This window comes from Dendropsophus ebraccatus, chromosome 3 (genome assembly GCF_027789765.1).
Source record: "Dendropsophus ebraccatus isolate aDenEbr1 chromosome 3, aDenEbr1.pat, whole genome shotgun sequence".
In the NCBI taxonomy this organism is placed as follows: domain Eukaryota; kingdom Metazoa; phylum Chordata; class Amphibia; order Anura; family Hylidae; genus Dendropsophus; species Dendropsophus ebraccatus.
Window position 1 is genome coordinate 6,238,676 of NC_091456.1, and position 14,529 is coordinate 6,253,204.

Consider the following 14,529-nt stretch of genomic DNA (forward strand, 5'->3'; position numbering starts at 1 on the left):
ACCATTGTTTGAGGATGAAAATGCTCAAACAATGTAACTTACGCCCGTAGCGTAACATGCGCTCCCGTACGGAGTGGTGATTTCTTCATTTTTGCACTTTTCTTTGCCGATCCAAAAGGTTCTGTGGGGTGTCCGGGGCTAGCCGAAGATTTACAAGTAAAAGACCGCTGTCAGATCGCTACGTACGCTGCTCGGGAAGCGTTAAGTAGACTGCGGGTGTAAGTTCGCGGACCGTACGTAGCCGGCCGCAACTTATTTAAATCCCTGGCCGGAGTTTCACACGTATATGTCCGGCCGTGAAAATATGCGGCCGGACATATACGTAGTGTGAACATAGCCTAAAGCTGGGTTGTTTCAGGCAGAGGAATACCCCTCCCCACCCCCATAAACACCTAATAAGCATATGCCGAGAAAGCCATGGATGCCGGAGCTGGAAGGGATAAGATTGTAAATGAAATGCACTGGTCATGTGCTTGGTTTGTGTAAGCTAAAACATACTGGCAGGTTCACCTTAAAGAGGAACGCCAACAAAAAATGTTTTCTTTCAAATCAACTGATGTCAGAAAGTTATATAGATTAGTAATTTACTTCTATTTGAAAATCTCCAGTCTTCCAGTACTTATCAGCTGATGCATGTTGTGCAGGAAGTGGTGCATTCTCTCCAGTCTGACACGGTGTTCTCTGCTGCCACCTCTGTCCATGTCAGGAACTGCTAATTTACATATATAATATCAGTTGATTTAATAACACTGTTTTCCCCCTTTAAGACTACCCCAGAGTACCCCTTTAAGACTTCTGTGCATGAACCTGTCATGTGACTTTTATAACTGTGCTCCTCTAAATGGTGATCACATGGCAAAAGGGTCCATTTAGAGAAGGCCTGATGTTATCCCAGAGCATTTGGTCATGTAACTCATACTCACATATAGCATATAGGGGATCAGGAGAGATATCAAGACAAGCTATCTAATAAATTGGAAGGTCGTTGTTTTTGTATCCAGTCCCTATTTTACAACATTTACACATGTATGCTGGTTTACAACTTATACATATATAAAAAGCATTATTAAAGGGGTTGCCCAAAGACAACAGCTCCACACCTGTCCTCAGGTTATGTTCGGTACTGCAGCTTTGCTCCCTTTAAATGAATAGGGTTGAGCTGTGATTCCTCACATAGCCAATGGACAAGTGTTACTGGAAGAAAGAAGCCATATCTGTCTGGACCCCTTTAAGTCGCCATAGATCACACTGCAATGTTCTCCATAACTAAGAAAAGCTGCGTACAATCTAATACAGAATAATCGATAGTAAATATTCTATACTACCCAGATCCGTCGCTTCTTTTTATTCACTTTCAGACCAGTAACATATCTCACGTCTTATTCTCGGATGCTGGACTTTTCCAATGAATTAAAATATATACACAATATACAATAAAAGAGGCCGAAAAGAGCCTAAAACACTAGTAAAAAAAAGATACCGTTAGCACAATAAGGGGCTGCAGCATCATTCCCTACATGTCCCAGAATTACTAGCAAAATTGTCCCTGAGAAATAAAGGAACACAGTTATATATATCTGTATATATAATATATATATATATATATATACACACACATACACATACACATATAACATATATAGTCCTTTGTAGATTGCCGGTCTGGTCTCACACATGGTCATAGGGCACAGCCAGACCAATGTTGTAATTGTATCCGGTCATTTCACTATAAGAGGAACGACAAATGGGGAGGACGCTCTCTACAGATGTCTGATCCACTGAGAATTCATACACATTGATGGTGCCGCGATGTCTGCAATGGAAAAGAGAAAGTCATGCAGGTTTATTCTAAACTCCACACTTCTCTTGTCTGTTTATTTAGCAAGTGCGCCACCCAGTGGTGCGTTCTGTTATTACATGTGCCCCAAGTAATATAAGGCTGGGTTCACACACTGTATACTTCAGGCAGTATTTGGTCCTCAAGTCAGGTCCTCATAGCAACCAAAACCAGGAGTGGATTGAAAACACAGAAAGGCTCTGTTCACACAATGTTAAAATTGAGTGGATGGCCGTCATATAACGGTAAATAACTGCCATTATTTCAATATAACAGCCGTTGTTTTAAAATAACAGCAAAAATTTGCCATTAAATGACGGCCATCCACTCAATTACAACATTATGTGAACATAGCCTTTCTGTGTTTTCAATCCACTCCTGGTTTTGGTTGCTATACAGCCTCACAAATACAGCCTCAAATATACATAGTGTGAACCCAGCCTAATGCTGTAAAGGAAGTCTGCTTAAAAAATAACATCTTTTTTTTTTTTAAATCAACTGGTGTTAGAAAAGTTACACAGATTTGTAAATTACTTCTATTTAAAAAATCTCCAGTCTTCCAGTACTTATCAGCTGCTGTATGTCCTGCAGGAAGTGGTGTATTCTCTCCAGTCTGACACACTACTCTCTGCTACCTCTGTCCATGTCAGGAACTGTCCAGAGCAGCAGCAAATCCCCATAGAAAACCTCTCCTTGCTACGATAATAATTGTTCAAACTAACATGGGTATTGTGATTCCAGCATGCTTTATAATAATTTATAAGCGACTGATAGCAGCTTTATTAAAACTGTTAAAAAATTTAATAAAAACTAAATTAGCAAGAAAACCTCTCCTGCTCTGGACAGTTCCTGACATGGACAGAGGTGGCAGCAGAGAGCATTGTGTCAGACTGGAGAAAATACACCACTTCCTGCAGGACATACAGCAGCTGATAAGTACTGGAAGACTGGAGATTTTTAAATAGAAGTACATTAAAAGTCTGTATAACTTTTTGGCACCAGTTGATTTAACAGAAAAAAAGTTTGTAGAACAACCCCTTTAAAGTACTGAGCAATATGCAATATGTGCTGAACTTTAGGCATGTCATTTTTGGTTCTGTATAATCTATAGTGAAATAATGTAACTGTCTATTAAACAACACTGTGGATATATGGAACATACAATGGAGGAAATAATGTAACTGTCTATTAAAGAACAACAGGAAAAAAAAGTTATTGGACTTTGTATATAAAACACATTTTTGCTTCACATAGTGTTTAACCAAGTCATGATGGTATATGTTCATCCCATGATGAGGGGCCTACGAGACTGAAACACGTTGGTTTGATGCGGACTATGGAATGTGTTTTTATGTAAAGACATTATTGATTGGAAGGACGTGGAGTTGCTGCAGATTCTCCCCTTGTCGTGTTCTAGCCGGGCGGCCTCCGAGCACAGGTGGAGCGTTCCCAGGATTAGTGGAGAGCGGTTGCTTTCTTCCAGGGCTGTGACCTGTAGTTATTTGCTGGTTACTCAGAGAGAGAGGATGTAACTGTGAAGTAATCTCTATCTCACTGCAGGAGACGTCTCCATAGTCCAGGGATGGGGAATCTGCGGCCCTCTGGCTGTAACAAAACTACTATTCCCATCATGCTGGGACAGCCAAAGCGAAGCTGAAGGGACGAAGGTTCCCAATCCCTCCCATAGACTTACAATGGAGTAAGATGGAAACAGCACAGCTGCCTGCTTCTCCCAGTTACATCTGATGATCTGCGGGGGTCAGAATACTGAGATTCTTAGCACACCATTTGCTCAAATAGAGTGTACGATCTCACTGTGTAAAAGGTGAACCTCAGAAAGAGATGGTCATACACTAACACCGGCCTCTCTTAGGCTAATACAACGCCGACAAAACTGGCCAAGCAGGACTCGACTTATCTCTATTTACAACACCCACAGGAGAAGGGTGGAGTGCAAGCCAGGAGGTACCCCCCCATTTAACTCAATAAGCAAAAAATAGCCAGCACTCCAATCCCACTATTCACACTGTGCAGCACTCCCATACCACTGTTCGCTCGCACTGTGCAGGTTGCTGTTGCACTTTTTTCTAGTAGTGTGCAACATGCACAGTGTGAACAGTGGTATTGTAGTGCTGCATGGTGTGTACAGTGTATTGGAGTGCTGCTCAGTGTGGACAGTGGTATTGTAGTGCTGCATGGTGTGTACAGTGTATTGGAGTGCTGCATGGTGTGTACAGTGTATTGGAGTGCTGCATGGTGTGTACAGTGTATTGGAGTGCTGCTCAGTGTGGACAGTGGTATTGTAGTGCTGCATGGTGTGTACAGTGGTATTGGAGTGCTGCATGGTGTGTACAGTGGTATTGGAGTGCTGCATGGTGTGTACAGTGTATTGGAGTGCTGCATGGTGTGTACAGTGTATTGGAGTGCTGTACAGTGTGGACAGTGTATTGTAGTGCTGCATGGTGTGTACAGTGTATTGGAGTGCTGCACAGTGTGTACAGTGTATTGGAGTGCTGCACGGTGTGTACAGTGTATTGGAGTGCTGCATGGTGTGTACAGTGTATTGGAGTGCTGCATGGTGTGTACAGTGTATTGTAGTGCTGCATGGTGTGTACAGTGTATTGGAGTGCTGCATGGTGTGTACAGTGTATTGTAGTGCTGCATGGTGTGTACAGTGTATTGTAGTGCTGCATGGTGTGTACAGTGGTATTGGAGTGCTGCATGGTGTGTACAGTGGTATTGGAGTGCTGCATGGTGTGTACAGTGTATTGTAGTGCTGCATGGTGTGTACAGTGTATTGGAGTGCTGCATGGTGTGTACAGTGTATTGGAGTGCTGCATGGTGTGTACAGTGTATTGGAGTGCTGCATGGTGTGTACAGTGTATTGGAGTGCTGCATGGTGTGTACAGTGGTATTGTAGTGCTGCATGGTGTGTACAGTGTATTGTAGTGCTGCATGGTGTGTACAGTGTATTGTAGTGCTGCATGGTGTGTACAGTGTATTGGAGTGCTGCACGGTGTGGACAGTGTATTGTAGTGCTGCATGGTGTGTACAGTGGTATTGGAGTGCTGCATGGTGTGTACAGTGTATTGGAGTGCTGCATGGTGTGAACAGTGTATTGTAGTGCTGCGCAGTGTGGACAATGGTATTGGAGTGCTGCATGGTGTGTACAGTGTATTGGAGTGCTGCATGGTGTGTACAGTGTATTGGAGTGCTGCATGGTGTGTACAGTGTATTGGAGTGCTGCATGGTGTGTACAGTGTATTGGAGTGCTGCATGGTGTGTACAGTGTATTGTAGTGCTGCACAGTGTGGACAATGGTATTGGAGTGCTGCATGGTGTGTACAGTGTATTGGAGTGCTGCATGGTGTGTACAGTGTATTGGAGTGCTGCATGGTGTGTACAGTGTATTGGAGTGCTGCATGGTGTGTACAGTGTATTGGAGTGCTGCATGGTGTGTACAGTGTATTGTAGTGCTGCACAGTGTGGACAATGGTATTGGAGTGCTGCATGGTGTGTACAGTGTATTGGAGTGCTGCATGGTGTGTACAGTGTATTGGAGTGCTGCATGGTGTGTACAGTGTATTGGAGTGCTGCATGGTGTGTACAGTGTATTGTAGTGCTGCATGGTGTGTACAGTGTATTGGAGTGCTGCATGGTGTGTACAGTGTATTGGAGTGCTGCATGGTGTGTACAGTGTATTGGAGTGCTGCATGGTGTGTACAGTGTATTGGAGTGCTGCATGGTGTGTACAGTGTATTGGAGTGCTAGCAATTTTTTGCTTTTTTTTGTCTCTAGGACACGTCCAAAGATTTTTTAAATAAAAATGCTGTAACGCTTCCCTATCTTGGTGCTGTAGAGTTACTGATTTATCTCACAGATTACAGCTGATCATCACAGATCCCCGCAGTAGAACAACCCGGCATTAGCTTTGTATTGGGGAAGATGAATGAATTATATAGGAGATCAAACAATATTGAATTCAGGAAGAAGACAGAAAGTCTAGAGGCCGGCAGCAACCTTCTGCCTACTGATATAACTATAACTACTATTACTATAATAACAATAACTATAACTACTATTACTATAATAACAATAACTATAACTACTATTACTATAATAACAATGGGTGACAGAGAAACAGTCCTACATAATGAAATGTGTGACCAGGATGAGTAGCAGCCAGGGATGGTGGGATTAGTCAGTACCTTCTGTGAGCTGTCAGGTCGTCATCCATGATGCTGGCCCCGCGCGGATGCTTCTCATCGGGAATATTTGCAGTGATCAAACTCTGGGAGTTAAACCAGATGTAACGCACCGGGTGTCTATAGAGACAAAATCACCAAATACTCAGTATATTGTCCAAGATTAATATTAGTTTGCATAGAAATATTCATGTAGAGCTAGTAACAGAACTGAAGATAATATAGTAACTGATTATTATAATATACAACCAATTATTACATTTTCATCATTTTCACACCAGGTTTGCAGACCCCGCAGCAGGGATTGTGTCCCCCTCCTCCATACACATCTTCTCCACAGATTTCAGATTTCGAGGCTGTCACTGGGGGCAAAATGGAGTTTCAGCTCCCCCCAAAGATTTTCTATTGGGTTCAGGTGCAGAGACTGGTGGCCGTTCCAGGACTATGAAATACTTCTTATGGAGCCACAAATTATTTGTCCCGGCTGTGGGTTTCCTCCTTAGTTGTCCCGGCTGTATGTTTCCTCCTTAGTTGTCCCGGCTGTGTGTCTCCTTAGTTGTCCCGGCTGTGTGTCTCCTCCTTAGTTGTCCCGGCTGGGGGTTTCCTCCTTAGTTGTCCCGGCTGTGTGTCTCCTCCTTAGTTGTCCCGGCTGTGTGTCTCCTTAGTTGTCCCGACTGTGTGTTTCCTCCTTAGTTGTCCCGGCTGTGGGTTTCCTCCTTAGTTGTCCCGACTGTGTGTTTCCTCCTTAGTTGTCCCGGCTGTGGGTCTCCTCCTTAGTTGTCCCGGCTGTGTGTCTCCTCCTTAGTTGTCCCGGCTGTGTGTCTCCTTAGTTGTCCCGGCTGTGTGTTTCCTCCTTAGTTGTCCCGGCTGGGGGTTTCCACCTTAGTTGTCCCGGCTGTGGGTTCCCTCCTTAGTTGTCCCGGCTGTGTGTTTCCTCCTTAGTTGTCCCGGCTGTGTGTCTCCTCCTTAGTTGTCCCGGCTGGGGGTTTCCTCCTTAGTTGTCCCGGCTGTGTGTCTCCTCCTTAGTTGTCCCGGCTGTGTGTCTCCTTAGTTGTCCCGACTGGGTGTTTCCTCCTTAGTTGTCCCGGCTGTGTGTCTCCTCCCTAGTTGTCCCGGCTGTGTGTTTCCTCCTTAGTTGTCCCGGCTGTGGGTCTCCTCCTTAGTTGTCCCGGCTGTGGGTTTCCTCCATAGTTGTCCCTGCTGTGTGTTTCCTCCTTAGTTGTCCCGGCTGTATGTCTCCTCCTTAGTTGTCCCGGCTGTGTGTTTCCTCCTTAGTTGTCCCGGCTGTGTGTTTCCTCCTTAGTTGTCCCGGCTGGGGGTTTCCTCCTTAGTTGTCCCGGCTGTGTGTCTCCTCCTTAGTTGTCCTGGCTGTGGGTTTCCTCCTTAGTTGTCTCGGCTGTGTGTCTCCTCCTTAGTTGTCCCGGCTGTAGGCTTCCTCCTTAGTTGTCTCGGCTGTGTGTCTCCTCCTTAGTTGTCCCGGCTGTGGGTTTCCTCCTTAGTTGTCTCGGCTGTGTGTCTCCTTAGTTGTCCCGGCTGTGTGTTTCCTCCTTAGTTGTCCCGGCTGGGGGTTTCCACCTTAGTTGTCCCGGCTGTGGGTTCCCTCCTTAGTTGTCCCGGCTGTGTGTTTCCTCCTTAGTTGTCCCGGCTGTGTGTCTCCTCCTTAGTTGTCCCGGCTGGGGGTTTCCTCCTTAGTTGTCCCGGCTGTGTGTCTCCTCCTTAGTTGTCCCGGCTGTGTGTCTCCTTAGTTGTCCCGACTGGGTGTTTCCTCCTTAGTTGTCCCGGCTGTGTGTCTCCTCCCTAGTTGTCCCGGCTGTGTGTTTCCTCCTTAGTTGTCCCGGCTGTGGGTCTCCTCCTTAGTTGTCCCGGCTGTGGGTTTCCTCCATAGTTGTCCCTGCTGTGTGTTTCCTCCTTAGTTGTCCCGGCTGTATGTCTCCTCCTTAGTTGTCCCGGCTGTGTGTTTCCTCCTTAGTTGTCCCGGCTGTGTTTTTCCTCCTTAGTTGTCCCGGCTGGGGGTTTCCTCCTTAGTTGTCCCGGCTGTGTGTCTCCTCCTTAGTTGTCCCGGCTGTGGGTTTCCTCCTTAGTTGTCTCGGCTGTGTGTCTCCTCCTTAGTTGTCCCGGCTGTGGGTTTCCTCCTTAGTTGTCTCGGCTGTGTGTCTCCTCCTTAGTTGTCCCGGCTGTGGGTTTCCTCCTGAGTTGTCCCGGCTGTATGTCTCCTCCTTAGTTGTCCTGGCTGTGTGTCTCCTCCTTAGTTGTCCCGGCTGTGTGTTTCCTCCTTAGTTGTCCCGGCTGTGTGTCTCCTCCTTAGTTGTCCCGGCTGTGTCTCCTCCTTAGTTGTCCCGGCTGTGTCTCCTCCCTAAAAAACAAGGTTCATCCGCGCAGACCATAAGATGTATGAATAAATTTTGAATATCTTATGGTCTGCGCGGATGAACCTCGTTTTTTTCTGCTGCTATATAAGAATTTCTGGGACTGTGCCACTTGATGACGACGGTAGAGGATTCCTGCTGCGACCATTGATTATATTTTATGCCTACATAGTTGGTTGTGACTTCACACTACCGGTTAAGGTGAGCGGGCACATTGGAGGAGTGTGAGCTCACGTTGTTATATGTTGTCACCCTATGAGGCGCTCTGCCTTTCTTTCTTTTTTCTACTCTCTTTTATTATTCTCATACTGAAACATCCAGCCACCATCCATCTTCACTGCTCTTACTGAGGGAAGGAGGCTGTTGGCCAAAATCTCCTCCCTTTAATAGCGTGCAGTCCTCCTGTCCCCTTTGCAGATAAGCCCCCAAGTATTAAAAAAAAAAAATAAAGTTGTATTTTGGTCTCATCTGATCACATGACTTCTCCCATGTCTCCTCTGGATGGTCATTGGTGACGTCATACAGGCCTGGATATGTGCTGGTGTGAGCAGGGGGACCTTGTGTGCCCTGCAGGATTATAATCCATGATGGCATAGTTTGTTACTAACAGTAATCCATGTGGTTGTGTTCTTCAGGTCAGTGACCAGGTCCCTTCTGTGTGACTTTTTTAAGAATCATCCTTACCCCACGAGGTGAGATCTTACATGGAACCCCAGAGGAAGGAAGATTGACACTCATCTTGTATTTCCTAATAATTGGGCCTTCTCACCAAGCTGCTTGCCCACTGTCCTGTAGACCCTCCCAGTCTTGTGCAGGTCTACAATTTAGTTCAAACAGGTGCAAATAATCCATGTAATAAGTGCAGAGTAGGAGAAGCTTCTTAAAGAAAAACAGCTCTGTGAGAGGCAGAATTTTTGCCGGTTATACTTATTCCATGACACAAAATGCTAACTAATTACTTAAAAATCACATAATGTGATTTTCTGGAATGTTTTATAGATACTGTCTCTTACAGGTGAAGTTACTGGCCATGAATATTACATCTCCATTCTGTGTAGGTGGGAAAACTTGTCAAATCGGCAGCGTATCAAATAACTAGATTTGCATTTCCAAGGAAATACATAGTGCTTGAAAAGAGCGCCCCTTTAACAGTGACTTCCCTTTAAGAGAAACTTTAACCCTTGATACCCACCCTTTAAGAGTAACTTTTGTACAGTCTCTTGAAGAGCAACTTTGGTACAGTTCCTTAAGGAGGGACTTTGGTGACAACGCTTTGAGTGACCTATATACTGTCCCTTTAAGACCAGCTTAAGTACTCTCCCTTTAAAAGCGACTTAGGTACCACCCTTTGAAGACCAGCTTAAGTAATGACCCTTTAAGAGCGGCTTGGGTACTGTCCCTTTAAGAGCGACTTGAGTACCGTCCCTTTAAGAGGGGCTTGGGAAACGTCCTATTAAGAGAGGCTTGGGTACCGTCCCTTTAAGAGCGGTTTGGGTAACGTCCCTTTAAGAGTGACTCATGTAATGCCCCTTAAAGAGTGACTTGAGTACCGTCCCTTTAAGAGCGATTTGGGTATTGTCCCTTTAAGAGCGCTTTGCATACCGTCCCTTTAAGAGCGAATTGGGTACCGTCCCTTTAAGAGGGACTTGGGTAACGTCCCTTTAAGAGCGACTTATTTCATGCCCCTTTAAGAGCGACTTGGGTACCGTCCCTTTAAGAGCGACTGGGGTACCATACCTATAAGAGTGACTTGGGTACCGTGCCTTTAAGAGCGACTCGGGTACCGTCCCCTCAGCTCTGCTTCTTTACTGACTGAACTCTGCTACTTATAATGCTAAAGATCATTGCTCGGTTACCATGACAATCTTACTCATGTCAGTGAGACAAAATCGTTAAGGACCTTCCATCTTCCACATCTTCTATTGGCCAATAGTGGACATGTGACTGTGTGAATGCTGTGATACATTGCCTGACAAGACCTTAGAGTTCCTATTGGCTGCTATATTTCAGCTATTTGCATATGTGCTGTGATTGGCTGTCAGCGTTTAGAGTGTGGCCATTATTTCCAATGGGCCATTATTTTCTATGGGAAATTCGGGGTCTTTAAACGTAAATTTCTTTAAAATGACAAACCAAATCAAAACCGAAAATAGATAGCACACCTCACACCGCTGAGGGCTTCAAAACGCCATTTGAACGGGGTCTGTGCCCAGGTCGCTGGGTCCCTTCGCTCTTAAAGGGACCCAGGTCACTCTTAACGGAACCCAGGTCGCTCTTAAAGGGACCAATTTCACTCTTAAAGGGACCCAAGTGGCTCTTAAAGAGACCCAGGTGGCACTTAAAGGGACCCATTTTGCTCTTAAAAGGTACATATTTCGCTCTTAAAGAGCCCCAGGTCGCTCTTAGAGGGACCCAGGTCACTCTTAAAGGGACATATTTCGCTCTTAAAGGGCCCTAGGTCGCTCTCAGAGGGACCCAGGTTGCTCTTAAAGGGCCCCATGTCGCTCTTAGAGGGACCCAGGTCGCTCTTAAAGGGCCCCAGGTCGCTCTTAGAGGGACCCAGGTCGCTCTTAGAGGGACCCAGGTCGCTTTTAAAGAGACCCAGGTCGCTCTTAAAGGGACCAATTTCACGCTTAAAGGGACATATTTTGCTCTTAAAGGGACCCATTTTGCTCTTAAAGGGACCCAGGTCGCTCTTAAATGGACCCATTTTGCTCTTAAAGGGACATAATTCGCTCTTAAAGGGACCCAGATCGCTATTAAAGGGACCCAGATCGCTCTTAAAGGGACCTAGGTTGCTCTTAAAGGGACCCAGGTGGCTCTTAAAGGGACCCATTTCGCTCTTAAAGGGACCCAGATCGCTCTTAAAGGGACCCATTTCGCTCTTAAAGGGACCCAGGTCGCTCTTAAAGGGACCCAGGTCGCTCTTAAAGGGACCCAGGTCGCTCTTAAAGGGACCCATTTTGCTCTTAAAGGGACGAAGGTCGATCTTAAAGGGACCAAGATCGCTCTTAAATGGACCCAGTTCACTCTTAAAGGGACCAATTTTGCTCTTAAAGGGACCCATTTTGCTCTTAAAGGGACATATTTCGCTCTTAATAGGACCTAGGTCGCTCTTAAAGGGACCCAGGACGCTGCTAAAGGGACCCATTTTGCTCTTAAAGGTACCCATTTCGCTCTTAAATGGACCCAGGTCGCTCTTAAAGGTACCCATTTCGCTCTTAAAGGGACCCAGGTAGCTCTTAAAGGGACATATTTAGCTGTTAAAGGGACCAAGGTCGCTGTTAAAGGGACCCATTTTGCTCTTAAAGGGACCCAGGTCGCTCTTAAAGTGACCCAAGTCGCTCTTAAAGGGACCAATTTCACTCTTAAAGGGACCCATTTCGCTCCTTAAGAGACCCAGGTCGCTCTTAAAGGGACATATTTTGCTCTTAAAGGGACCCAGGTCGCTCTTAAAGGGACCCAGGTCGCTCTAAAAGGGACCCAGGTCGCTCTTAAAAGAACCCATTTTGCTCTTAAAGGGACCCAGATCGCACTTAAAGGGACCCAGATCGCTCTTAAAGGGACCCAGATCGCTCTTAAAGGGACCCAGATCGCTCTTAAAGGGACCCATTTTGCTCTTAAAAGGGACATATTTCACTCTTAAAGGGACCCAGGTTGCTCTTAAAGGGACCCATTAGCTCTTAAAGGGACCCATTTCACTCTTAAAGGGACCCAGGTCGCTCTTAAAAGGACCCATTTCGCTCTAAAAGGGACATATTTCGCTCTTAAAGGGAGCAATTTCACTCTTAAAGGGAGCAATTTCACGCTTAAAGGGACCCATTTCGCTCTTAAAGGGACCCAGGTCGCTCTTAAAGGGACCTAGGTCGCTCTTAAAGGGACCAATTTCGCTCTTAAAGGGACCCATTTTGCTCTTAAAGGGACATATTTCGCTCTTAAAGGGACCCAGGTTGCTCTTAAAGGGACCCATTAGCTCTTAAAGGGACCCATTTCGCTCTTAAAGGGACCCAGGTCGCTCTTAAAGGGACCCAGGTCCGCTTAAAAAAACATATTTCACGCTTAAAGGGACATATTTCACGCTTAAAGGGACCCAGGTCGCTCTTAAAGGGACCCAGGTCGCTCTTAAAGGGACCCAGGTCGCTCTTAAAGGGACCCAGGTCGCTCTTAAAGGGACCCAGGTCGCTCTTAAAGGGACCCAGGTCACTCTTAAAAGGACCCATTTCGCTCTTAATGGGACATATTTCACGCTTAAAGGGACATATTTCACGCTTAAAGGGACCCAGGTCGCTCTTAAAGGGACCCAGGTCGCTCTTAAAGGGACCCAGGTCGCTCTTAAAGGGACCCAGGTCGCTCTTAAAGGGACCCAGGTCGCTCTTAAAGGGACCCAGGTCACTCTTAAAAGGACCCATTTCGCTCTTAATGGGACATATTTCACGCTTAAAGGGACATATTTCACGCTTAAAGGGACCTAGGTCGCTTTTAAAGGGACTAATTTCACTCTTAAAGGGACCCATTTCTCTCTTAAAGGGACCCAGGTCGCTCTTAAAAGGACATATTTCGCTCTTAAAGGGACCCAGGTCGCTCTTAAAGGGACCCAGGTCGCTCTTAAGGGGACCCAGATCGCTCTTAAGGGGACCCAGATCGCTCTTAAGGGGACCCAGGTAGCTCCTAAAGGGACCCAGGTCGCTCTTAAAAGGACCCATTTTGCTCTTAAAGGGACCCAGGTCGATCTTAAAGGGACTCAGATCGCACTTAAAGGGACCCAGATCGCTCTTAAAGGGACCCAGGTCGCTCTTAAAGGGACCCAGGTCGCTCTTAAAGGGACCCAGGTCGCTCTTAAAGGGACCCAGGTCACTCTTAAAAGGACCCATTTCGCTCTTAAAGGGACATATTTCACGCTTAAAGGGACATATTTCACGCTTAAAGGGACCTAGGTCGCTTTTAAAGGGACCAATTTCTCTCTTAAAGGGACCCAGGTTGCTCTTAAAAGGACATATTTCGCTCTTAAAGGGACCCAGGTCGCTCTTAAAGGGACCTAGGTCGCTCTTAAAGGGACCCATTTCGCTCTTAAAGGGACACAGGTGGCTCTTAAAGGGACCCAGGTCGCTCTAGTGACATGGGTCTCTTTAAGAGAGACATGGGTCCCATACCTTTTGGAGTGACTTGGGTCCCTTTAAGAGCAACATGCATCCCGTCCGTTTAAGAGCGACTTGGATCCCTTTAAGAGCTACATGGGACCCTTTAAGAGCGACATGGCTCCCGTCCCTTTAAGAGCGACTTGGTCCCTTTAAGAGCGACTTGCGTTCCTTTAAGGGCGACCTGGGTCTCTTTAAGAGCGATCTGGGTACTTCATCATTGCTCGGTTACCATGACAATCTTACTCATGTCAGTGAGAAAAAAATCGTTAAGGACCTTCCATGTATTACATCTTCTATTGGCCAATAGTGGACATGTGACTGTGGATGGTGTGATACATTGCCTGACGAGACCTTAGAGTTCCTATTGGCTGCTATATCTCAGCTATTTGCATGTGTGCGGTTAGAGTGTGGCCATTATTTGCAATGGGCCATTATTTTCTAAGGGAAATTTGGGGTCTTTAAACGTAAACAAAAACAACAAATTTGATCGAAACGAAAAATAGATAGCACGCCGCCGAGGGCTTCGAAACACAGTTTGAATGGAGTGTGTGCGTAAAGCGGTTCGGGCTGTATTACGCGCAGAAAAATAGCTGGAAGAAGAAGAAGAAACGGAAGAAGAAGAAGAAGAAGAAGAAGAAGACGGATTACAATATAGTGCTTTTCAAGCACTATAATTATTTTCTCCATTGCATGTAAGAACCACAGTCACACAGCGCCACCTAGTGTCACAAAAGAAGAATGCAGCAGAAATACCCAGAATTAATGCTCAGGAAATATTATTTAAAAAATTGTCTTCTTCCACCCATTATTATTGTATTGTGTGTGTGTGTGTGTGTGTGTGTATGGGGGAGGGGGTGGGGGGGTTATTGTTCCATTTAATTACTATATGAAAATACAAGTGTTAACATTCCAGTAAGAATAACCCTTCCTACTAGGCCTTCTTGTCTGTTCTTTTGTCTTCAAATACTGAATGGTGACAATTG

General features: G+C 45.8%; 1 protein-coding gene across 2 annotated transcripts in view; it reads right to left on the bottom strand.

Moving 5' to 3' along the window:
- Positions 1 to 967: 967 nt before the first annotated feature.
- The window catches only part of FBXW8 (F-box and WD repeat domain containing 8), a 98,110-nt gene continuing 84,548 nt past the window's right edge, over positions 968 to 14,529 (bottom strand). For both annotated transcript variants that reach the window (XM_069960751.1, XM_069960750.1), the window contains 2 exons: positions 6,046 to 6,162; positions 968 to 1,813 (listed from right to left, as the gene is read on the bottom strand). In XM_069960751.1, coding sequence (XP_069816852.1) covers positions 1,669 to 1,813; positions 6,046 to 6,162 — 262 coding nt within the window. In that variant the 3' untranslated portion in view covers positions 968 to 1,668. The remainder of the gene's footprint in view (positions 1,814 to 6,045; positions 6,163 to 14,529) is intronic.